This window comes from Parambassis ranga, chromosome 4 (genome assembly GCF_900634625.1).
Source record: "Parambassis ranga chromosome 4, fParRan2.1, whole genome shotgun sequence".
NCBI lineage: Eukaryota > Metazoa > Chordata > Actinopteri > Ambassidae > Parambassis > Parambassis ranga.
This window is the reverse complement of record NC_041025.1, coordinates 7,698,170-7,722,886: the sequence shown is the minus strand read 5'-3', so window position 1 is coordinate 7,722,886 and position 24,717 is coordinate 7,698,170. Positions and strand designations below refer to the sequence as shown.

At 41.0% G+C, this 24,717-nt stretch overlaps 4 protein-coding genes across 7 annotated transcripts; 3 read left to right on the top strand and 1 right to left on the bottom strand.

Annotated features, from left to right (window-relative positions):
• Positions 1-153: 153 nt before the first annotated feature.
• LOC114434777 (type I phosphatidylinositol 4,5-bisphosphate 4-phosphatase-A-like) lies at positions 154-5,139 on the top strand. Its single transcript, XM_028404166.1, has 7 exons — positions 154-368; positions 1,339-1,502; positions 3,086-3,192; positions 3,382-3,493; positions 3,652-3,704; positions 3,844-3,934; positions 4,529-5,139. The coding sequence occupies exons 1-7, from the start codon at positions 278-280 to the stop codon at positions 4,670-4,672; spliced, it is 762 nt and encodes a 253-aa protein (XP_028259967.1). The 5' UTR covers positions 154-277; the 3' UTR covers positions 4,673-5,139.
• A 736-nt stretch (positions 5,140-5,875) lies between these two features.
• Positions 5,876-7,450, bottom strand: LOC114434779 (uncharacterized). 2 transcript variants are annotated; one of them, XM_028404167.1, is made up of 3 exons: positions 7,320-7,450; positions 6,588-7,086; positions 5,876-6,470 (listed from the first exon to the last, which is right to left on the bottom strand). In XM_028404167.1, exons 2-3 carry the CDS (start codon positions 7,065-7,067, stop codon positions 6,207-6,209), a joined length of 744 nt encoding a protein of 247 aa, XP_028259968.1. In that variant the 5' UTR covers positions 7,068-7,086; positions 7,320-7,450; the 3' UTR covers positions 5,876-6,206. The 2 variants fall into 2 exon arrangements, with proteins under 2 accessions (XP_028259968.1, XP_028259969.1); XM_028404168.1 differs by having other exon boundaries at positions 7,238-7,350.
• A 2,976-nt stretch (positions 7,451-10,426) lies between these two features.
• Positions 10,427-13,080, top strand: LOC114435222 (translation initiation factor IF-2-like). Its single transcript, XM_028404876.1, has 3 exons — positions 10,427-10,532; positions 11,420-11,997; positions 12,383-13,080. Exons 2-3 carry the CDS (start codon positions 11,434-11,436, stop codon positions 12,662-12,664), a joined length of 846 nt encoding a protein of 281 aa, XP_028260677.1. The 5' UTR covers positions 10,427-10,532; positions 11,420-11,433; the 3' UTR covers positions 12,665-13,080.
• A 1,336-nt stretch (positions 13,081-14,416) lies between these two features.
• Positions 14,417-23,532, top strand: uap1 (UDP-N-acetylglucosamine pyrophosphorylase 1). 3 transcript variants are annotated; one of them, XM_028404263.1, is made up of 12 exons: positions 14,420-14,528; positions 14,592-14,771; positions 15,399-15,703; positions 16,929-17,133; positions 17,654-17,829; positions 17,922-18,094; positions 19,810-20,003; positions 20,119-20,259; positions 21,238-21,426; positions 21,628-21,669; positions 22,642-22,708; positions 22,851-23,532. In XM_028404263.1, the coding sequence occupies exons 3-12, from the start codon at positions 15,421-15,423 to the stop codon at positions 22,941-22,943; spliced, it is 1,563 nt and encodes a 520-aa protein (XP_028260064.1). In that variant the 5' UTR covers positions 14,420-14,528; positions 14,592-14,771; positions 15,399-15,420; the 3' UTR covers positions 22,944-23,532. The 3 variants fall into 3 exon arrangements, with proteins under 3 accessions (XP_028260063.1, XP_028260065.1, XP_028260064.1); XM_028404262.1 differs by lacking the exon at positions 14,592-14,771 and having other exon boundaries at positions 14,417-14,528; XM_028404264.1 differs by lacking the exons at positions 14,592-14,771; positions 21,628-21,669 and having other exon boundaries at positions 14,417-14,528.
• The last annotated feature ends 1,185 nt before the right edge of the window (positions 23,533-24,717 follow it).

Genomic DNA, 24,717 nt, shown 5'->3' with positions numbered 1-24,717 from the left:
CTGTTTCAGCACTACTCCCATGACAACCTGCAGTTCCCTTTATACGGAAAATCATGATCTAAACATTCGTGGTGATGATACAGTCTACTTCCTGAGGCCGCATGAAGGTTTTGTTTTGGTGAGTTTGAGCCTCTGCACAGCGCATGCGCGGGTCTAACCAGTCGACCGAGTCCTGAGTCAGGCTCACATGACAGACTGTTCCCTGAAGTTTGTTGTGCGCTCTCTGCTGTCCGTGATACGGCACATTTGAACGCAGTCCTTGGCAGTCCTTGTGGACATGGCGGACGATGAGAAAGCCCCGCTTCTGTCCGGGGGGACTGCTGGTGCGGTGGTTGACGGAAGCGCGGTGGAGGTGGACGCGTCTTCAGGTCTGTATGCAGGAGAAGTAACCCCCGTAATACAACGACTGTAGAACACTGCTGGGTCTTGTTTTATAGAAGTCATATATAAAGTCATAGCTAAGAGTTTATTTAATATAGAATAAGCAACGGTGTATGTTTAGAAGAATGACGCAGGAAGTTTATACTTTCAAAGTAGCCGTAAATCTTGTTTGCTAACTTGAAAACATTGATTAAAAATAGGCTACAGCTAACGTTTAACTGCTATTGTTGCCTGAAACCGGAAACATGTATTTAATAGACAATTATCAGGCTTCTTTATGTTTCATTTAAGCAACACGGCACAAAATCTGGATAGTAATTTGCCTCTATATATATATATATATATATATAACAAACTTCACATTGCTGTACTGATGCAACAACTCATAAACATAATGCAACACAAAAAAGTCTTTCCTCAGAAGCAAACTCCCTCAGACAGAAACTGCAGTTCTCCCACTGTTTGGTTACATGTAGTTTACAGACCTCTCCTGTGTCATGGATGGGCAGTGCAACATCAGCAGACCTTTAACATTCATAACATGATTCACTGCTTTTAGACACCGGCTGGATCAGATGTAGGATGAGACAACATTAACTCAGTCTTACTCAAGTCAGGTGACAAACTGTAATTAAAATACTGTTTTTTATTAAGGTGTAGGAATAAATATTGAATTCAACATTTTACAGAGCAGCTCTGGTCTAGCATCTAGATACAAAATGAGCATCGTAGCTGGTTTGAAGTTTATCTTTGAGTAAATGCGTGACATTGTGAAGTTGGTGGTTCTCCTCTTTTGGTACCTGTTTTCACTTTCAGACATGAAGAGAATTTCAAGGAAATTTGCATGGTCATGTTTAGACAGAGTCTGCACAGAGAGGAGGGGCCATTAACAGACTGTTTGACCTGTCTCAGCAAGGAGAGTACACGTTTTAAATGATGCCCTTCCTTTTATTTTAGCCATTCCCTCAGCTTCTTCACATGAACAGCGCCCCCCGCCCTACTCACCGCTGCCAGCAGATGGTTCATCATGGGTGAAATGTGGAGTGTGTCCGTCTAAGATCTATTTGGATGCTCAAAGCAACCAGCACCTTGTGAAGTGTCCGACCTGCACAGAGGCAACGGTGGGTACTGATCATTTGTTTCCTGGTGCTTCAAAATCAGACACAAAGTCTTGACTTTGTTAATGTGGGAAATTACTATTCTAGCTGGAAACGGCTGATTGTCAATGGATGGATATCTCAATGGATGGATATCTACATAGGTGTTCAGAGATTTCCAGCATCCACCATCACTTCTGTGTTCTAGTGGTACATTGTGTTAGCTAATCGTGCTTAAAGGCTAATTGGTGCTTAGACAACCCTTGTGCAATTATGTTAGCAGAGCTGAAATCTGTTGAAGCAGAGAAGCTATAAAACTGCCTTCTTTGAGTTGGTTGAGTATCTGGAGCATCAGCATTTGTGGCTTTGCTTATACTCTCAAAATGGCCAGAAAAAGAGAACTTTCTTCTGAAACTCGACTGTCTTGTTCTGAGAAATGAAGGCTATTTCATGTTGGATATTGCCCACATATATAAACTGAAGATTTCCTACCACGGTGTGTACTACTCTAACCAGAATAAGAGAAATAGACGCCTCACAGGCAGCTTCATTCAATTAGGATTAAGATTAACTTTATTAATCCCCGTAGAGAAATAAAATTGTAGAAGCAGCATATTTTAGAAGCCCCAGAAGAACTTATACAAGTAAAAAAAATCCACACACCTACCAGCAATGGCAAAATGGTAAATGGTACAGCCAGTCTCAACATCCACAGTGAAGAGGCGACTTCTGGATGCTAGGCAGAGTGGCAATAAACTGGCCAATAAAAAGAAAAGATTAAATTTGGCAAAAGAACATGGACAGAGGACGATTGGAAAAAAGTGGTATGAACATTACATTCTAATTTTGAGGTGTTTGGATCACACAGAAAAACATTTGTGAGATGCAGAACAAGTGAAAAGATGCTGAAGAAGTGCCTGATGCCGTCTGTCAAGCATGGTGGGTGGAGGGTATGTGATGGTCTGGGGCTGCTTTAGTGCTGTTAAAGTGGGAGTAAAAGGGATTTTGAATAAGGAAGGCTATCACTCATTTGCCACATCATTTTGCAATGCCATGCCATACCCTGTGGACAGCTGTTGATTTTGCAATCCTTTTTATGAATTTTCATAGAAAACATGACATTGTGCGGTGACCCCAAACTTTTGGGCGCTAGTGTAAAGAGAAACAAACAAAATACAGACTGAGAATCTGGTCTTAAAAAGACATGGACACAGTTAGTGTTCATTGTTTTGTAGCATGGTTAATGCATAATGTATTTGTGGCAGTTTCCTGTTTAGCCTGTCAACTTTGGAGAGGAGAGTTCAAATGCATCATGCATCATGTGGTTGTCAAGAAGACAATGTGATTTCTAGAAATGTTACACAATACTACACAAAAACATCTTGACACACATTTTTGTCATTTGGTTGATTCTGAGTCAAGTAGGCCTTTAATTAACTCTGACTTTCACACAAGCATTGGTGTTTTACTGTGTTGTTGTTGCGGTACATTTTAAAAACACATTGTAACAGAAGTAAAAACTGATCAGCAGTCACACGTATTGTTTTTGTCCATGCTGATGGATTAACTCTTTTCATCCCATTGCTCAACACCTCCACCACACACAGCCTGTCAAGAACCCTCCTGCAGGCAAGAAGTACATACGCTGTCCGTGCAACTGTCTCCTGATCTGTAAGGCAACATCTCAAAGAGTGGCCTGCCCCCGTCCATCCTGGTGAGAGCACACCCAGTTTGAAATGTTTGTGTTTGACAGAGTGACGTTAAGGAAACAGTGTGACAGACAGAGACTGCTGTTCACATTTTCAGCAAATGCTATATCTCTTATTATGTTGCTATCATAAATGTCTTTGGCTGATCATTGTTATTGTACACATCATTCTTTTTCTTGTCTGTTCTCCCTCAGTAAGCGAATTATTGACCTTGGAGCAGCGGGCTTTGGATCAAATGTTGTCAGCGCTGCACTGCAGCCAGGCGGGTTCAGAGTGAAATGTGGACACTGCTCTCAAATATTCCTGGTACACGCTCATCAACATTAAAATATCTGTCTCATACTCAGTCCTTACATATTGAGAAGTACTTGAAACCATTGAGAAACAACTGACATATCTGTCATGACATATCCCACTGGGAGCCATGTGTTAGACTTACACTCAACTTTGTCTTTGTTTCTCAGTGGAATGACACAACAAATACGAAGCGTGCAAGATGTCCCCACTGCCGAAAAGTGTAAGACCTCACCTTGACCCACATTCTTGCGCAGGCTAAAATTCAGTTCATGTATCATTGAACAAGAGAAAATAAATTCCGACACCTAACACTGTTTAAAAATGTTAAATCCACAAAAGCCACTTTGTTTTTCTTTCAGGTCATTTGTTGGAGGGCGTTACCCCTGGCGTCGCTTTGTGTACTTTTTTATGTTCGGCTTGTTCTTTGCTGTCCTCACTGCGATAATAGCGGTAAGACCAAGAATTTTTCCTGACCTTCAGATCTAAACTGCATTTATATTTTTATTTTGTAAATGTATAAATGAACACTTGACATCAGACTGTGGATATGTCAAGATAACTTGTAGTTGTGACAACAAAACCCTCAGGATGCATTTTCATTCTGATGGTGTTACTAATAGTTAATTGTGATATAATAGAGGTGGAAAAATTTACTCTTGATGTTGGATGTGTTCCCAGCAATATTTACATGAGATGTCTCTCAAAACACATGCATAATTAAACATTATACATGTATTTTAGCCAAAAGCAAAGCTTATAATACAGGCAAACACACTCATTATGCATGTAGTGTCTTTCAAGTAAGGAGTAGATATATCTATGTTTGCACATGACTGATGTAGTAGGTGTGTAATTGCTCCACATACATACCTCATGAATGAATGCTGGATAAATTAAGTCTGTGAAGCTTTGAGGTGCTGAGCGTTGTTTGTTTGTGTGATGTTATGGAGGTGTATGCCAGGTAGTTCGGTCATGTAGTGGAGTATCTGTTACCTGGGAGTACACTTCAGTAATCGCACTAATACCTTTGTGTTGCCTGCACAGGGAAGTACATGGAGCGAAGCAAGAGACAACGGAGCAATCTACTTTGTATGGGTGCTGACTATGATCCTGTGTGTGGTGAGCTTCGGCTGGGCTGTTTACTGGGTCCGCATCAAAATAAGTGAGCCCATACAGCATTACACATAGGAGTTACAGTGGTGGCAGGCAGAATGGGAGGTTGCTACTGGCCAGTCAGTGAGATAAAACTGTAAAACAATGGGTGTGGGTGGTGTTAAAGCCCCTCTTTCAAGTCAGGTTGGTGTCATCTGCAGGTCCTTTCAACCATTTTGATTGCTGAGCTAAATTTTGTTGAAGTGGTCAAGGATATTTTTTTATGTGCCTCTAATCTTAAAAATCACCTGTACGATGATCACTGTCAGGAGGTAATAATAAAAATGAAATTACATTACAGGGATAATTTCAGTTTTTATTATAGCTAAAATTTAAGGTTTAAATCGGTATGTTTAATTTGTTTATTTTATTTTAAGTCTGTTTAAATTTCCCGTCTCTTATATACTTAAAGCCCTATCATTTTGACATTGTATTTCCACTTTTATATGTAACAAATGACATAAGTAAATAAAACCTACTAGTCTATGTGTAACAGTACAGTACATCACAGTTATTGGTTCTTTGACTGCCAACCTTTGTCCAGTGTGATTCTCCATTTTATTCCTTATATGCTTGCACTTCCTTGTAAAATGCCTGAGACAGTGTGGATTATGAAAGACTGCATAAATTGTACTGATATTACACTAGTATAATAATATAATATCACTGTATGAAGACAAAACAAATATAAAAGTTAAAAAAAAACCTCTTCATCCATCCCCTTTTTAAACCCCTTTGTCCATCAGGGTTGCCGTAGCAACACCAAGCCCAGGCTCAGAATCCTGAAATCTCAGATGAGGGACGGTAAAGGATGTCCCAGCCACAATGAGGTTTTTCTTTTTCCTGCTTTCTGACGGTCATATTGTGCAGGTCACATTCAAACATTATAGACAAAAAGAACTGATTACAGAGCATCCAGATCTCTGTTTGTCGCTTTAAGTGTGAAGTAGCTAGTAGTATGTTGCTGTGCCCTGTGGTCTGGAGTCCCTCCTCCATCCATGCTTTTACCTTCCTTATGTTTCATTTCAGGGGCAGCCAGATATTCTTTATTTATCACACATTGTTTGTTCATTGTTCATCTGACAGACTTGAACAATTAGTATGACTTTAACTAAGTGTGTATTTTAAGTTTGCATTTCTTCTGCTACAACACACATTTTTAGACAAATGAATAGTTTTAGAGTAATTAGTGACATTTAGGTAAAGGTGGATGCACAAAATAAGACCAAACAGACCAAAGAGCAGTGGAAGAGTTTTTAATCAATAACAAATGAGGACAACAACAATGCCACAACATTGATAATAAATCTAGCCATTAATGAGCTCAATAAAGGATTACACTATTGGGTTCACACTCCTACTAACTGCAACCTTTCAGGACAGGAAACTGTTTCATCACATCACAAATTTGCACAACCTCCCTGTCTGGTGAAAGTTTTTGCTGAAATTAAAGCAGAAACCATGTGAAACTTCATTAGTCATAGCTAAATCACTGTTGAAGTACCAATCTCATGGCTTAAAGCAGCTTCTTTGACTTTTGTCTCTAGTTAAAGACAAAAAAGTCATTTCTTTACCACAGAGGTAAGTTTTTAGCATCATTCAGCTGACTTGTAAAAACCACCAGGTCAGCCTGTTTCACAGGAAAGGTAGCCAGCACTTCAAACTTCCCCACATTTTTGGAGATGAAATCAATCAGGTCATTGAAACCTTTGAGGAATGCATCACCAGCAGTGAGAAGAAGTTTCATATCTTCTCCAGTTGGGATGTTGTACTGAGTTTTTCCATCGAGCTTTTCCTGCAGTGCTTGAGCGACTTTGAACGCATCATCAACAGCCTAAAATGCCAAACAATGAAATATAAAACATGGTTTATTGTGGGCTTGTAGGCCATTCAATTAAATGCAAAGTCACAGTTTCTGTGTGTTGTATGTGGTACAGTGAGTTAGACATACCTTAGATATTGGTGTGATGTATTTTGCAATAATTGATTCCAGTGGCACCTCAAACCCATCTAGGACAATTTTGTCATCTTTATGCTCCTTCATCCAGGCCAGGACCTTGTCACTCAGGGTAGACTCTGTTTTGATCACCGTGCTCAGTGCCTTGATGGCATCACGTTTCTTTTTCACATCTGGTTCTGCTGTATGGTGTGGCAATAATTTGTTGAGAGCGACATTCACCCCCCACAGGATAGCACCAATAGCAACATTCTTCATCACAAATCCTGCTATCTCTGGTATGCTTGTTGTGACGAAATCAAGGAAGGTTCTCAGTCCTTCTGCAACTCTGGAAAACTCTGCAACCTCAGCACGGGCTTCAGCTATTTCTTCTGCTACTTCTTCTTGTATTTCTTCTGGCAATTCTTCAATGCCTTCTTCAGCCCCATCAATAGCTTCTTCAACCCCTTCAAATATTTCCTCAACCTCTGCCATTTTTAGACTAGAGCAGCTCCTAAGAAAGCAAACACATGTGAATTATTGCAGCAGTGCACAGCTATTGTTTTTTCCAACAAACATTTAAGCAACTCTTCAATAAGTCTGACGTAAATACATATGTACATTATAGATTGTTCTTTGGAGTAAGTTGCTAAGTTTCAACAAACCTTCATTCATAAACACAACAGGGCTGCAAAGAGGCAAAACCAAACACACTGTGCAACTTCTGTATCAGAAACAGATACTCACGCTGGACAGATGAAGTCACACTGCAGGAAGGACACAGACTGTTTTCGGTTGAGGCTCCTGTTTTTTATAGTGCATACAAGGAGGGTGGAGAATTACACTGAAATATGATGCAATGATGGAGTGACTTTTCTTAACCCCTCCAGTTCATTCTTTCACTTATTAGTTGTGCATGTTAAACGGACCCCACCCGCCCCCTGTTCACAGAATTTGCTTTCAGTTCCTGGAATTTGCTTTTCCCAGATCTGCAAAGACAGCAGCCTCTTGCACCACCTGGATGGACAGGTAACATAACAAAAAGGGTTTTGTGCATTTTTAATTACATTTGATAAGTTGTCAGCATTGTGTTAAATTGTACTTAAAATTTGTACTTGAAACGTGTCTTTGTGGCTTTTATTATAGGAAGCCCTTTTACTTATAATTAAATAAATTCAGGTACAAATAAATATTTATTTATTTCCACATTTATTTATTTGTTTGTGTATTTATTCATTTATTTGACTAAAACAGCTTAACGTATTTTCGACCTTCATAAGAATACAAGTGAAAGTATTTTTTAAAGATGTCAGCATGAAAGTGTTCAGACTGTGGTTGTGTTGTTACTCAGTTGCATTTCCTGTTAGTATCAGTTATCAGTCAGTTATGAGATGTATTGGTTTGCACCATGTGCACAGTGAGGCAGGTTTTTAGGGTGTGTGTATACTGTATGTGTGTGTGTTGACACCGAGACCAGGTTATTTTCAAACTAACACACAGTTGTTAGTAAGTTTCATAAAGACGTATTAAGAATGTTGAGTGATACTTTATGCTGTAAAATCTTGATCATCAAGCCTCATTCATCTGCATCATGTTACAGCCAAGACATTATTTTCACAGTGTACCCTTTCTGAGGTTATAGTATATCGGCTCATACATTTGTACTAAGGCAGTTAATACATTGATTCTATTAGCTGAATGGTTTTGTTGGTTTGATAGCCAGTGGAGGCGTGTTGCTATTATCCCAGGTTCTGAAGTTACAGTAAGTGGTCTTAATGGTCTTTGCCTGTCCTCTGTTGTGGGATTGGAAGTTTATGGTTTATTTACTCTTTTGATAATGCTGTAGCTGTGATTATCATAGTGGACAACAGGGAGCTCTCATGACAGGTTACCCTTGGGACATGTTTGGGACATCCAAGTCATCATACGTACAAGTCCAGACGCCTTGCTTCAATCTTCTCTACTTACCCTTGGGACAAATTCCTAAGTGGGGTTTGGGTGAGATGATTTTTTACACTCACATCATTACACAATATGTCTTCACTTCTCCTTTCTTACACTTGTTCTTTGGAGTGGATTTCATTAGCATATTTACAAGCCTTTTTTCAAGAAATGTCAAGCAAGCAGTCGACAGTTTGAGGAATGGGATGTGCATGTGGGCGGTTAAAAATGTTGTACCAAAGGTAAAGGAAACTTGTGAATAAACAGCCTCCTCCTAACCCCCCCACTTCCTGTCCCCATTTTTTAACTATTACTAAGCAGGAAGACATATCTCCAAGTCAATCACACTTTTGTGAAATCAACCTGTCCAGGAAGGAAGCAACACTGATTGTGAATCAATTACTAAGTAACCCTCTTGGCACCTCCATTTTTGAAAATATTGCATATTTTGTGTTTTGCCAGTCAAAAAAAAATCATAAAGTTAAAAAAAGCTTATAAAACATTCTCTGTGTGGAGTTTGCACGTTCTTCCTGTGCCTGCGTGGGTTTTCTCCGGATGCTCCAACTTCCTCCCACATTCTAAAGATGTGCAAAGTGTGAATGGTTGTCTGTCTGTATGTTGCCCTGTGATGGACTGGTGACCTGTCCAGGGTGTACCCCGCCTCTCACCCATGGATAGCTGGGATAGTCTCCAGCCCCCCGTGACCCTGCACTGTAGGACAAGTGGGTTCAGATAATGGATGGATGGGTCAATGATTAGGTCTAAAGTTGCTGAAAAGATTGGATGCAGTGAAAGTAAAAATAAAACCTACATATCACATTTTTATTGCACTTTTATGAAATGTACACGTTTGGGTACTGGACCACATTTGTGTGCAGTCAATTTAAAGAAGCATCAAGGGTTAAGAATGTTCCGTGATAATGTATGCTGTAAAATCTTGTTCATCGAGCTTCATTCATCTGGATCATGTTACAGCCAAGAAACTGTGAGCCAAGCAGCCTAGCAGGTTCACACTGAGCAGATGAGACAGTCTGGAGACGCTGTGGAGAACGTTCTGTTGCTGCAACATCCTTTAGCATGACTGGTTTGGTGGTGGCTCAGTAATAGTGTGCGGAGGCATTTCTTTGGAGGGCCGCACAGCCCTCCATGTGCTAGCCAGAGGTACCCTGACTGCCATAGGTACTGGGATGAGATCCTCAGACCCATTGTGAGACCATATACTGGTGCAGTGGGCCCTGGGTTCCTTCTGGTGCATGACAATGGTAGTCCTCATGTGGCTGAAGTGTGTCAGCAGTTCCTGCATGATGAAAGCATTGATGCTATGGACTGGACTGCCCATTCCCCAGACCTGAATCCAATCGAGCACATCTGGGACATCATGTCTCGTTCCATCCAACAACGCCACGTTGCACCACAGACTGTCCAGGAGCGGACTGATGCTTTAACCCGGGTCTGGGAGGAGATCCCTCAGGAGAACATCCGCCGCCTCATCAGGAACATGCCCAGGTGTTGTAGGAAGGTCATACAGGCACGTGGAGGCCACACACACTACTGAGCCTCATTTTGACTTGTCTTGAGGAACTTCCACTCAAGTTGGATCAGCCTGTAATGTGATTTTCCACTTTCATTTTGAGTATGGTTCCAAATCCAGACCTCCATAGGTTAATAATTTTCAAACAAATTCCTAAGTGGGGTTTGGGTGAGATGACGTTTTGTACAGTCACATCATTACACAATGTGTTTTCACTTCTTTCTTATGCTTCTTCTTTGGATTTGGGTATTTCTTTAAGAAATGTCAAGGAAGCAGTTGAAAATTCGAGGAATGGGACGTGCATGTGGGTGGTTAAAATTGTTGCACCATTCTTCTTCCTCCTCCTCCTCCTTTGCCTGGAATTCTCCAGCCCCCACCCCCTCCTCCTTTTTTAACTATAAAAGCAGGAAGCCATATCTGCCATTATCTGTTTGATTACAGCCTGTGTGCCCCCTGCGCTCTGACTATATCATCCCAGCATTCATTTTGTGAGTATCTGTTTCTTCAACACTCAGTTTGTTTCTCAGTTGGAGCTTTCTGCAGCCTTTCATGATTGATTTAAGTTGCTTACAAATTAGCTAAACTATTTCTAAAGGTGAGATCACTGCTTTTATATGAATATAATACATATACTACATGAACTGTCATGTCATGTTCATGTTTCGATGAGGAACCAAATGCAGGCTACAAAAAAACAATGTATCAAACCAAAAAGTCAGTGGTACCAAAACTAACAACCAACAACACAAGAAACACTCGAAGCCCAGGATGACAAAGGAACAGACACAAGGCTGCATCATACAGGAACACACACAGGACGAAGCGGTGAAAACTAAGGGGAGCAGGACTTAAATACACGGGGGTTAACAAGACACAGGTAAAAAAAATCAGGGCGGGCCACGTGATCCACAAGGACAGTGAAACAAGAGGGTTTAAAACAGACAGAGCGACACAAGGAAGCAAAGTAAAAAGGGAAACCATCCTCAAAACAGACTAAAATAACTAGGAAAATCAAAAGCCAAGGATTTGATGGAACACAAAGCTAACCGAACAGGGGATCATGACATATTGAGGGTTTGTTCAAACTTTCCTTAAACATATAAATTAGAAAACAAAGCAAACACTTTCCATCAGTACTTACTTCTACACACTACATCACCTTAGTTCAACTACACACACACAAGGTGTGTGCTGAGGTGGAAATAACAGGTGAGTTGAGCCAGTATGATCACATGTCAAAGGTCAAAGTCTCTGTCAGCCAGCTGTGTGTCATGTGTGTTCAATAATATCCCAAAGTAAAATGTCATGTAAAAGCTGCCTTGTTAAATGTATCACATGTACACCTGTAACTAACCTGTAGCTTTGTTTATTTCAGGTTAAACTGTCAACATGGGAATAGTTTTAGGGGTTGTGGCTGATGTAGTGGTAACAGCAGTGGCAGCCTCTGTAGAAGCCGCTGCCACTGCAGCAGCTGAGGCCGTCGCCGCCGCAGCAGCCGAGGCAGCGGCAGAGGCAGTAGCTGCAGGTGTAGAGGCGGCTGCAGAGGCAGCAGCAGAGGCAGCAGCAGAGGCAGCAGTGGAGGCCGAAGCAGAGGCAGCCGCAGAGGCTGCAGCGGAGACTGTGATAAGTGGTGGAACCGAGGCTGCTGAGACCATAGCTCAGGTCTTGCGTTGGGTGGCCAGTCTTTCCAAAATGATTAAAGAGTTCTGTGCTATTGATGCCATTTTTAAAGCTGCAAAGGAAATCCTAAAGGCCTTCCTGTCTGACCCTGCTGCAAAAGAAAAACTGCAGAGGCTGGAGAAGTGTCTTAATGTGTTGTCAAAACTCATATCCAAGATGAATGAAGTTGGGACGTGGCTGGAGGAGCACAAGGAAGACACTGTGACTCTTGATGGGTATGATATACCCTTGGAGTCAGGCATTCTCAGCAAGTTCATGAAACCACTGTCCATAGTAAGTGTAACGATGCACAACCACAACTAACAGGAGATATGTGTCTGGACATCTCTGTTTCACTTCTATAAATTGAGTTGAAAGCACAATTAACCTGCAGGTATTTATTTATTTCTGACCATCCATCAGACATGTTTATTAGCACAGATTGTAAACAGATTCAAGATCCTAACAACTGTGCGTGCAAAAGTACAAAATTTGGTCTGTTTCTATTCATCCAGTCTATTTCTATCCAGTCCAGATCCAGTCATATGACACGACCAAACACACTCACCTTTGTTTGGTCATGTGGCATTAAATAAATCTCAACATGATCAGTAGCTTACATTTCAGAAAACACACTAACCAGCGCGAGTAACTCTTTGACAATGATCTCCTTTTCCAGGCAGTCACGACCATGCAGAGACTTTCCGAAGATGTCTCCAACCTGAACATAAAGAAACAGATGATAATGGATGCTCAACTGACATCACTGCACAGAGGCATCATTCGTATTGTGGCAGCGTTTGAGTCACTTGCCCAGTACAGAGAAGAGAAAGGTGGAAAACTTCCTGTGCTGATGTCACTTCCAATCAACTTGGATGAAGTGAAGGAGTGGAAGGATGACCTTGGCTATGACGGGGAGGACATTCTGTCTCTTCTCACTTCAGTCACTTATCAATATTAACAATGTCAATGCAACGTAACAGAGCACTTTGCAGAACTATGTGCCTAACATCCTTTAAGCTGTAGTGCAGTTTCTATAAACCATGTATTGTTGAATGTCTGAAGGATTTATCTAAGAGTTTGAAGTAAGGTGACTGGACTTGTTAGAGTTTTGGTATTCCTCCATGCAGAGCGCTCCTCCGTGCACTCCAAGAACTGATGAAGCTGCTTGGAGGAGCAGCATAACATCCTCAAGGAGCTCTGAGAAGTCCAGTAGCATTGCTTCAAACTGCTGGATAACAGGTGTAACAACTCCCAGATGCCCATACTTCTTTATATGATTAAGTAAGTTTATCAGTAACTTTAAAGGATTTTGCTGTTCTGTGTGACTTGTGTTATTTCCTGTAGTCTGTGGCAGTAAAAGCTTTTTAAAACACCTGACCTACTGAAATCTCTGAAAATATTAATGTCAGTCTTACAAAAGCCTCTGAATGGGAATATACCAGAACTAGGGAGTCAAGGACTGCAGAGTCCCAAACTTTTCAGGCGCTTACAGCATTACAGCCTGCACCTTCCACAGCGTGAAGCTGATCGAGTCTCAGAAAAAGGAAAAACACTGTCTCCAGAAAAGTAATTGTCACACTAGGTATATAAAAGGGGGAACCCAACCATTGCATTCAATTTTTGGCTTACTTCCTGTTTCATGTAATAACATATTCTGCATCAAAATCTCCTCTGGACCTCGTTTAACTGATTGCACATTTTGAAGAGTTGTTGGTTTTTGTGGTTATTAGATTCAAACAAGATTCTCCCACTGCTCTGAAAGAATTATGCGAATAATATTATTTTCCCTTTTAATGCATTGTTTATAAATCACTGTTGGTTGTAAGTCATGTTATAAGAGATACATCAGAACAATAAGAATTGAGAAAATGCATATTTTTGTTGGACAGGACAATGTTAGCCCCTTTATGGTTACCTCCTATCACATATCATGTCATGAAGTCAGCCTTTTACTGTACAATTAGGCTCAGTGACTGAAGAATTGAAAATACAGATAATTTCTATGAAATAATTTATAAGTGCACCACATAAAAATGCATCAAACACATCATTTGGTGAATAAGTACCTGATTACAGTGGTTTATTTGCATGTTTTGAGTGTAAATCCCTGAACAAGTGAAGGCCTCCTCCTCTTACACTATGCTGCTTTGCTTATGGGTCCTATTCTTGAGATTTTTTTTTATTATCACTGTATGTCCAATATGAAAGATGTAACATTTGTGGCCTATTCCAGTCCGTTAGTTAACGCAGACATGTACCAGTTTGGTCACTGTAACTGTAACACACAGTTTGGTTTCACTTTGGTGTCTTTTGGCGCCATCCAGTGGAGATTGTATGTGCTTACAGCTCTAACAGCACCAGGTCTTAGCAGAAGGCTTCTATTGGTGGATCACTGCTGCTATAATTATCTGGGAGATTTTGTTTTTATGTAAATATGATTCTTCTATGATAATCAGAGCCTGTTTAAAGAGTTTAATTATTTTGAGACCAGCTCATCAGTTGTCTGTCATCTCACCCGGTGCACAAATTAAATGAATAGGTCCTTTTAATAATTTATGTTTATATAAACTGTGAATCTAAACTCTTATTATCAATCTAAATTCCCTTTATAAGCGACACAGTTTCTGTTCAGGTTTTCCTCCGAGTCGATGATTAATTTTACAACAAGCACCTGAAAGCAGCACGGCCACGGCGTCTCTAATGCCACGTCAAACGTGACGTAGCAGGAGGTGTCGTCCGGGTGGGACGTGTCCTCTCACTCATAGAAACCACACAGCGAGTGGCATTTATGGTCTCAAAGCCGAGAGGAGACAGTGTGAGAGGTACGACTTTAATATTTCATATATTGTGTGTGTCATGTTTTCACTGGGCTGTTTTCTCCGCAGATAGACGGACAGGAGCTAACCTGTGCTAGGCTAGCTGTCGCCGCCTGTGGACTCGTGTAGCGCTCCAACCGAAGACAGACAGAGACTAACCACACATAACTGTTAAATGTAGCTTACATAAACAGGCTAATTGTTAACAGCGGAGTTTAATAACAACACATGTATTACACAGTGTTAATGGTGAGCTCTCTGTTGGCTAAGAGGCATCCCAGCAGTTTTACTTCATATCCTCTTGTAACCTCCTCGTAACGTCTTGAAACTTTTGTGAACAATTTCACTCAGAATTGTTTTGTGGCAGTGTCTAACAGTGTCTTAGTGTGTTAGTGTTTTAGTACCATACATGACAGCCTAACACATTGTTCTGTATGCTGTCCATCAGCATCCTATTGGAATGGTAGTAGAGATCCTGTCAGTAACATGATTTCCTGGTACAGCAAGCTGCTCGGTGTGGGTGTGTTCAAACAAAGAGAACAAATTCAACTTTCCAGCTAAGTTGCATGTCGAATGTCAGGCTGGGTGTTGTGTGTTATCACCAGTTGCACCTGTTTTACCTGCGCTACTAAGTCTTGTTGAAATCCCAGGGTCATGAGTCAATTTCTGGCCAGAAGAACACCCAGATAAAACACCTAGCAAACTAAACAATCATACGGGAAAGTTCATCTTTTTGATTCCTAACTACTATCCAAATACAGGTTTAGCTGAGATCACCTCGAACAACCCATCTTATTTGTTGGTTGTTAACCTCTGAGGACATCCTCAGTTTGTGTTCCTGCTTACCAGTAACTATTCCTCCCTTCTATTACATAGTTAACCAAAGGCACAGCCCATCATGGACCCAAGCACCAGCAAACTCCTCCAGAGGCTGGCTGACGCCGGCCAATCTCATCTCCTGCAGTTTTGGAATGAGTTAAGTCCAGAGGAGCAGGATGACCTGACCTGTGACCTGCAGGGAATGGACTTCCAGGAGATCCATGGATTCTTTAAGAACGCCATGGAGACGTCCAGCAGCAGCAAACATGAGAAGATGGATGCTCACATGGAGCCTGTGCCCAGGGAGGTGCTGGGCAGCGTGACAAGAGACAGGGAGAGCGTCAAAAACTGGGAGCTAGCAGGTGAGCTCCATAAACCATCCCAGAAAGTAAATCCTCTCTCAAGTACAGCACATGACTTTATTTTTCCAGGGTAATACATGTTTTAAATATGGTTTTAACTGTCCTGATTGTTACACACTATATTCTCTCAGGAGTATAGTGTTTTTGTAAACTATAATCTCTGGAGTATAGTGTTACAAAAACACTTTACTCCAGAGAGATTGGAGCCCAGCAGTCTTGATGTCATCCAACTTTCAAGTGATGGCTTAAAGGTGAGAAAGGAAAAAAGTATCTGCCTGGGAGACTTAAGGGGATTAAAACATCACATGGCAGCCTAGATGCAGTGATTCTGAGATGGAACAGTGGTTGTTCTCATTACCTGTGTTATTGATATGTTCAGACAATTGACTTCCAGATAGGCACGCACTTACAAAAGCAGCTTTTTCACATTCAAACGCTGTGTAATAGCATATGGCATATTCCTCTAGAGAAGCTCCACTCATCTGTGTAGATGTGAAATGTGAGTTAGTCAGATTGCATTGTTCAATATGCTTTGCGCAACTCCCCAGTCTGTTTTGGTTGTCTGACCATATACCAAATCTGGCGTTTATTTCCTCAAGGAGAATAACAGTGGACGTGGGTAACAGAAAACATCTGCTGTTGATTTGAGGGTTGACGTAAGTAACGCTGACGCTTGACCCTTATTCATGATGTCATCAATCTCTGGCGGACCAAACCTGTGTGCTGGGTGTGGTGACTCAGTTGGTTAGGAAGTTAAAGTCAAGCAGGCCCACCCAGTATATGGGCATAAAACTTGTCTTTTGGCATCGACATGTGGTGAGACTGCTGCGTATCATCACGTAGCAGCATTTTATGTAAGATAAGATGTAGCCATTATAAGTCATTGGTGCACAGTACAGTCCATCATAGGCTTGTGTGGGGTTATTAGTGTTTAGTTCAGGCTTAATTCTATTTTACAGCGATGGCCATAAAGTGGCTGACAGCTCAATAACATTTGTTTTAATAAATGTTATCAGTATTTTTTAGTAAAGTTTATTATTATTTATCTAAGATGTCCTTAAAGACTTGATGAGGATGCACTATGGCCATGACTAGAGATTAGATACTGTGCAAGTGTATTGATACTGTACACCATCATGTCTGTATTGTAGGTCTAGATATATGTCACTATCTTTAGATAATACATGTACTTGTCTTTACAACAAACCACTCTGCTCTGTTTCAGGTCTTCACTGCATCTCTCAGAGTAAAGTGGCGGCCTTACTCCTGGCAGGCGGCCAGGGAACGAGACTGGGGGTCAAATACCCCAAAGGCATGTACGACGTCGGGCTGCCATCCCACAAAACCCTATTTCAAATCCAAGCTGAACGCATTTTGAAGCTGCAACAGCTGGCAGAGCAGAAGCACAGAATCAAGTGCTGTATTCCCTGGTGAGACACAGCCCTCTGCTTTATTCTGCTTTAAATAAGCTGAATTTACTGCTTTATTTGAGAGAAATAAACAGACCAAGTTGCAGAGTGCAGTCTGCGTCTGAGTTACAATGAGAACTTTGTTCCAGTTATGTTTGCATGATGATTAACTGGGTCACTGTGAGCATCAAAGGAAGTCGGTCAACGAAGCTTTGTTACTGTAAAAAGAATTATGACCCTGCAGAGAAGATCCAAGGACAGTTTACATTAAATCATGTTAATAAAATGGGAGATTACAGGAGCGCTGTGGAGCTCAAAAGTCGTCCTGACACTGTAGTTGGAGCTTTTTGGATGTTATAGCATAATGACCTTATGTTTTATGCAATGTTTGTGTAACTTTTTTATTGTCTGCCATATAGTTAAGTTTATGTGTCTGGCTCAGTGTGTGTCAGTTTCTTTTCCTAAGCATGTGTCCCATCTGAAGTAAAATGATGTAATGCAAGCAAGAATCCATGATAAACCTCCTCTGTGTTGCCTTCAGGTACATCATGACCAGTGGCAGGACAATGGAATCCACTAAGGAGTACTTCTCACGTTATAACTACTTTGGCTTGGATAAGAACAACGTCATCTTCTTCCAGCAGGGAATGCTACCAGCCATGGACTATAATGGCAAGATCATCCTGGAGGGCAAAGGAAAGCTCTCTATGGCCCCTGGTATTACCACAGGATCAGAGACGTCTGGTTTCATACACAGTGTAGTTCAATATGTAAAAGTCTTAATCTCATCAGTGTGTTTCTGGTTTCAGATGGTAATGGGGGGCTTTACAGAGCCCTGGGAAACCAAGGTATCATGGATGACATGGAGAAGAGGGGTGTTGAGTTCATCCACGTTTACTGTGTTGATAACATCCTGGTCAAAGTGGCAGACCCTGCATTTGTTGGTTTCTGTGTTCAGAAGGGAGCAGACTGTGGCGCTAAGGTTGGTCATTCTTGCTGCTTGTCTTTTTCTTACTTTTTGTATCAGCTTGTACATAAAAACAGCTAACAAGGGTTAATGCTGCACTTAACTGGACATTTTATATTCCTGTTGTAAAGTTACTTGACATGATAATGTCACATTATATTGAAACACTGATAAGCATGATTACTTTTTATCAGACCCGGAGGTATCAGTAATATTCAAGGATGCATTCATGCAAAGATGATTAGTTAGCAAGTAGGGCTTGAAATGTCCATATTAATAATACATATACTGAATTAATGTAGATAAGAGCTTAGTAAGGGAGAAAGATATGTCAACAAAGTCATGTTGCCTGATTGTAGTCTGGACTGATCAGTCAGTCTGGCTATTCAAGAAGTGGTGACGTGTTTTGATTCATGTCTTTGACGTGTGTGGCTGTCGCATATTAATAGGCGTGGTTAGTTTGTTGTCACAACAGTTTTAACAGTTACAGATGCACCACCCATAGCTCACCACTGGGTGGAGGTGTGAGCTACCTTCTTCTTATTTCTCCTGCAGTTTTCTTGAGCAATAAATTCATTACAGCTTTCTAGGAAATTTGCTGCTTAGGAGTCCAGAATCAAGTTCAATCAATCTGAGGTGATGAAAAACAATATGAGTGCGAGGAGAATTTTGAGAAAAAGAAGAAAGAAAAAAACGTGGATTGAATAAAAATATGTTTTTATTTGCAGTTGCAACAAAGACAATGCAGATTAAAATAGGGGGAAGGTAGGTTTAAATCATTGGTTAAGTTGGCTTGAAAATCGAGTGGCTGATATGCAGAGGATAAATGTTTACAGCCATGGTCGCTAGTTGTAGCTCAGTGACACATGAAAAAAACAGAAATGGTTGCAATGGTGTTGCATTGGTTAAAGCTGAGACATCAAGTTGGTTCTGTTTGTTGGGTCTGCTGATGTAAAGCTGAGTTGTTGGGGTAATTGTTTTTAATATAACACTTGATTGGGTTTTCAAATAGTAAAACAGAAACCTCAGAGGACATGATGATATATAGTGGCAGCAGATGGCCTGTTTGTGCAATCACAAATGATTAATAAATGTGATTCACCATTGCTTCCATTTCCACCCAATTAGGAAAAAATATTGACATACCATGGAAACAACATCAAAACACACAGTCTTTTTGGTTTTTATGACAAATCACACACATCAACATGTTTGTTAGAAATTCATAGTGTTTTAGAGTGAAATTTTCAACTGAAGATCATCCAGACCCTGCTCCTGGTTGACATTATGAGGAGTGCGGTGGTGCAGAGAGATGGAACGATCAGATCAGAGCAGAGTCCCACCCTCCTGTCATAAATTACTAAGCTGCACAAACAGTTCATGTGGCTTCACCAACCCCCACCCCTGCTCACCAACCCCCTCATCAGGGCTCCACTCTTTCATTAGCAGCTGACAGATGGGCAGGGGGAAGAGCTTTTAACTTGTTGGCTGTATAAAGTGGAATACAAGTTTTGTTTCACAGCAGTATTTGAATCTTTCTGAGCCATTTATGCCAGTTAACACAATTTCTGGAACAGTTATTGGGTTGAGTTATTGAGTTGATTTATCTGTCTATATGTATGTGACATCGTGGTACCATTTTGTAGATTATTAACATGTTTAGATCAAGCTTCAATTTATTGTTAAGTTCTTGACTATCATTCTTGATTCTTGATTATCGTAATGTCCAGGTGGTGGAGAAAACCAATCCCACAGAGGCAGTGGGTGTGGTCTGCAAGGTGGACGGGCAGTACCAGGTGGTGGAGTACAGCGAAATCACTCTGGCCACTGCTCAAAAGCGGAGTGCTGATGGCCGACTGATGTTCAATTCAGCAAATGTGGCCAATCACTTCTTCAGTTTCTCCTTCCTCCGAGATGTAGTGCAGTAAGACGATGAACTCGTAAACACATTGTCAAAGACATGATTGTTCTACCTTATTTCAGTAGTTTTGTTTTCTTGTGCCAAGAACAACATAATAATGGATTTCTCATTGTTTTAGGAAATATGAGCCAAAGCTGCAGCACCATGTGGCCCAGAAAAAGATCCCATATGTGGATGCTCAGGGTCAGATCATCAAACCAGACAAACCAAATGGGATTAAAATGGAAAAGTTTGTCTTTGACATCTTCCAGTTTGCTAAGTAAGTTACATACATTTTTTCCTTAGAAGGCACAGAGTGTATGTATGTGTTCATGCCAACAACAGTAAACGGCATCTATGAAGACAATGGATAACTTATGCTCCCTCGGAACGGTGGCCGGGTTGCATCTGGCGGGCCGCCGGGCTCAGGGCTCGACTGGTCCTTGATCTGTCCTTCCATGCAAGAATCAGCCCCTTTTTCCAGTCTCCAACTCCATCGTCCAGTCCCTGCCGTGCCATTTCACCAAGGTCGGCTCCAGCAGATGGAGCCTGCCAATTTCTCCGCAGGAGGATGGGGTTTTATGAGCTGTGCACTCATTCCACCTCCTCCAGTGTTACATGACATCAGCTCTGAGTCACGCCACTACTAATAGAACTTTATATTTAATGAAAGGATTCCTGTAATGATTGACTGATGGAAAAACACTGCAGACATGTCCAGCTTCCTTCAAGGTTTATGCACTGTGTTTCAAAGTAGAAAGGATGAGAAATGGTGGAGATGGATTAGAGCTGTGCCCGCGCTGGCAGGTTTAGTAGAATCCAGACGGCCGCCACATTTTTCAAAAGTCCTACTGTTTTCTGTGCTTTCTGAGTACGGTTTGGTCTAAAGCCTCATAGCCTACTGTGCAGCCTTTTGCCATGTATAATTTGCCTGTGTGAATCAAAGTGCAATTTAAACTTACTGAATTGTTAGTTTACAACACTCTGCGGCTACATGTAAATCTTCACATAAGGTCAAAGTTAAGGATTTTTGTCCACATGTTAAGAAGCAAAAATATATTATGTATTTCCAAATTTGAGTTTTCCAAATCATTAATTTTTAAGGTAATTAAAAGCTTTTTTATTTGTAAATCTGCACAAAGTTAACAAGTGGATTCCTCTTAGCTGCATTATTTTGTGATCACTTGAGAGTTGGCTCAGTCTTTAGTGACAGTGCCTGCTGTTTTCTGATTCGGGGCTGTGTTGTTTTTTTGCGCAGGACATTTGTTGTCTATGAGGTGCTGAGGGAAGATGAGTTCTCCCCACTCAAGAATGCTGACACTCAGGATGGAAAGGACACACCTACCACAGCCAAACATGCCCTCATGTCCCTTCACCACCGCTGGGTTTTGAATGCTGGGGGCCACTTCATCGATGAGAATGGCAGGCGCGTGCCCGCCATACCAAGGTGACCTTAACAAGATACACAGCAGGTTTTGCATGAATGTGAACACAGGGTCCCTGTGGTCACTTTCCACACTGTGTACAAACTGTATGCATTGGCTTTGTTGTGGTTGTGTTGTACACATGAATTTATTTTAGCCTCACTCTCACTTCCCCTTCTCTCATGCTTGGTCTTGCTCCTGTGTGTCCTGTGCAATGTTTTCAGAGACGGAGCAGCAGGCAGTGTCACAGATGATGGCAGCAGAATGTAATTATCCCTCTGCAGAACTGAGTGCATGGTCATGGGGTTTTGGCTTTTTTTTACCTTCCTGCTTAGATGTGTTAACAACATATACCCTTTTTTCTGATTCTTGAAAACCTTTCGCTTCATTTCCGCTAAAGAGGACTCTGTAGCAGCTCTGCCATTTCTCAGTCTCTATAACTGTCAGTTGTGATGAAGGTAATGACGGCGAGGATCAGTTTAGTTGATTGAAAACACAGTCTTCTTCAGCTCCCTGGTCAGATGACGTACTGTCATAATGACCTGCTGACAGGGTGATGGTTTCTACTAATTCTTGTAAGTGTTGCATGCTGGTAGAGCAAGTCAGTCACACTTTCTGGAAGACAGTTGCTGCACTGTACTAGATGACAAACCTGCTGATTTGTGTGCAACACGGTTACAAGGTCAGCTGATTTCATCGCTTTCTAGTTTGCCTTTAAATCCATCTGCTTGTTTTTATGACAGATTTATATGGGCATGTGCTTCACCAACATTCATGGCATCCATGAATGTTACTGGGGCTCTCCAGGGGTGTACTTCTTTCTCAATCTTTCCACTTTTTCTTCAGGCAGCTGCTCAGCCGACCACCTGAAGCAGCCAACGTGTGATTAGTGAGTGCTGTCTGTGATGATTAACTAGAAATAAACATGTTGAGTGACAGCAATGTTGTGAAAAGTTCCTCCAGAGCACAGACCAGAGCTACAAACACATTGCCATTGTCATTCATCTGTTTTCTTCTAGACAAAGCCTGTTACGGGTCAGATAACTAATAAGTGGTCGTGTGTGGGAATGATAGATCTCTGATTCTTTCTTTGATCTCTAATCACAAGCTGCAGTAGAACAGCTGTGTGAAGGATTCACAGCTGTTTCTCTCAGCTACAGTCCCTCTGCCTTTTTTATGACACAATCACTCATTCTGGTTCTTTTTTTCCTCCTTGAATCTCTTCTTTACCAATGCAGCCTGAAGGATGGAACAGACCTGCCAATCAAATGCGAGATCTCTCCGCTGGTGTCCTATGGGGGAGAGGTAAGGAGGCGAGGCCTAATGTTCTGAATGAAAACTCCAGATGTTGTTTTGCTCATATTCTCTGCGTTTGAGCTACTAACATAAAATAAAATAATCTAAACAGAGTCTAATGATGTCCTGATGTTGTCTATACCTCTTTAAGGGTCTGGAGGAGCTGGTGAAAGAGCGAGAGTTTCATCCAGCCCTGATGATTGATGAGCACGGAGTCCATGAGCTGGTGAAAAATGGAGTTTAATCACAGAGAGAGGGAGAAATAGAGGGCCAACCCAAAGACCAACCTCCCCTATCTCTTTATGTTTATGGGGAGAAACTGTGACAACGCTGTGCAATAAGAAATGTGGCGTGCATGTATTCATGAAAAGATCAGAAATGAATGAACGAGCAAGATGAAGTGTGTAGTTTACTTTTTTTAGTACCAAATTTTCTTTGCTACATATGTTGATGTCAGACGCATGTGTTCTGACGAGCACTTGAACACAGCATGAGATGAAGTATGAAGTCCCTGTCACACTGACTGGATGAAGCAGTCTGCAGCTGCATCTATTTATTTTGCTTATGAGACTTATTTTTATATGTACTGATAGAAGCTGTCCAGGTGGATATTCCCATCCACTCATTTTACCTGATGATTTTTATATTAAAAAAATTGACTGAAATGAAATGACCAGAAAGATATTTGTCAGCATGGAATCAAGGTACAGGGTCAGAGCTGTGGGGGGTATTTAATATATGCTTTTCTCCTTGTAATCATTAAATATTAGATATTATTCAGCTTTAAGAGATACTTTGATGTCTATCATCTTTATAAAAAATCCTCCTCCTTATGTTTGCTGTGTGTGTGTTATTACCTAAAACAGTATGTGCACATATCAGAGCACAACATTTTAATTTGTGAGTTTCACTGGTCTTGTGTGTGCTGGGTGTGTTTCTTGCATTATAGCTCCTGGTGTTGTGAATCAGAGTTTCCAGCACATGGTTTATGTTCAAAATGGGCCAGAACATGCAACGCTGCTGCTGCTGCTGCTGCTGCTGCTCAGGAAATATTCTTTGTGGCTCTTTTCTGACTCACATTCTTACACTTGAGCACCATAACGGCATTATTATGTGAAAGACTCCAGTATGGGTTGAAGAGAAAAAACACTTTGACAGCATCCTAATTGGAATATAGTGCTATGTGATACTTTGGGGTAAATGCTAATGGTAGTATGGACAACAATATAACATTAGTGTAAAAAATGTGTAATGTTGCAATACTGTTTAGTTGTAAACACATCACCTGAATTCACAGTATACCCTCAAAATAAAGAATTAGACATCTCTGCTCTATACATATAGGCTATCGTGGATATTGACTGATTGTCTTGTCTGGCTTTGTACATTGTAATCTGTTGAAGAATTCCAGGTTGAGTTTACAGTCACTTCCCACATCTGCTCCATTGATCAGTGTTTGCTTATATACATCCTTTGTTATATTGTCACAGAACATCTGGAGACAGTCCCTTTACCTTTCATATACCATTAAACAACCCACTACAGCAAAGTTGGAATATGACATTGAGAGTATTTCTGACAAATTCCAGGAGTGCTAGCATGGACAGAAAATGTGCAAAACAGCTGAACTAAAAGTAAAATGTCTACCTACTAAAAGGTCCTCTTCTTGCAGAGAAGCCACTTCACTGCAGGTCAGAGAGAAAATGTAAAAATGTGTTTTACACATATTCATCTTCAAAATAACATTAAGTAATATAATGAACAAGTCACCTCAGTAACAAAAAATGACCTCTGACACCTGGCTCACTTCATGGAGCTGGTTTGACTATTGTGTGATTGTTTGCTCTGTGTTTGCAGCACAGTTCAAACACTACTTTTCACACTTTGCAGTACAGAAGCGAAGAACACTTTAAGTTAAGTCAGTTATAAAGTGACAGAGAAAAGACAGCAGCACAGACGTTCCCTTCAACTAGAGTCGCTTCAGCCTTTAGCTGTCAAAAGAAAGGCTCTTTTCAGAA

Coding starts and splice junctions, on each gene's coding strand:
- LOC114434777 (XM_028404166.1), top strand. CDS start 278: ATGGCGGACGATGAGAAAGCCCCGCTTCTGTCCGGGGGGACTGCTGGT. Junction 3,705..3,843: donor TGTCCCCACTGCCGAAAAGT/GTAAGACCTCAC, acceptor TTTTTCTTTCAG/GTCATTTGTTGGAGGGCGTT. Junction 3,935..4,528: donor TCCTCACTGCGATAATAGCG/GTAAGACCAAGA, acceptor TTGCCTGCACAG/GGAAGTACATGGAGCGAAGC.
- uap1 (XM_028404262.1), top strand. CDS start 15,421: ATGGACCCAAGCACCAGCAAACTCCTCCAGAGGCTGGCTGACGCCGGC. Junction 15,704..16,928: donor CAAAAACTGGGAGCTAGCAG/GTGAGCTCCATA, acceptor GCTCTGTTTCAG/GTCTTCACTGCATCTCTCAG. Junction 18,095..19,809: donor GAGCAGACTGTGGCGCTAAG/GTTGGTCATTCT, acceptor CGTAATGTCCAG/GTGGTGGAGAAAACCAATCC.
- LOC114434779 (XM_028404167.1), bottom strand. CDS start 7,067: ATGGCAGAGGTTGAGGAAATATTTGAAGGGGTTGAAGAAGCTATTGAT. Junction 6,471..6,587: donor ACATCACACCAATATCTAAG/GTATGTCTAACT, acceptor TTGGCATTTTAG/GCTGTTGATGATGCGTTCAA.
- LOC114435222 (XM_028404876.1), top strand. CDS start 11,434: ATGGGAATAGTTTTAGGGGTTGTGGCTGATGTAGTGGTAACAGCAGTG. Junction 11,998..12,382: donor TCATGAAACCACTGTCCATA/GTAAGTGTAACG, acceptor CTCCTTTTCCAG/GCAGTCACGACCATGCAGAG.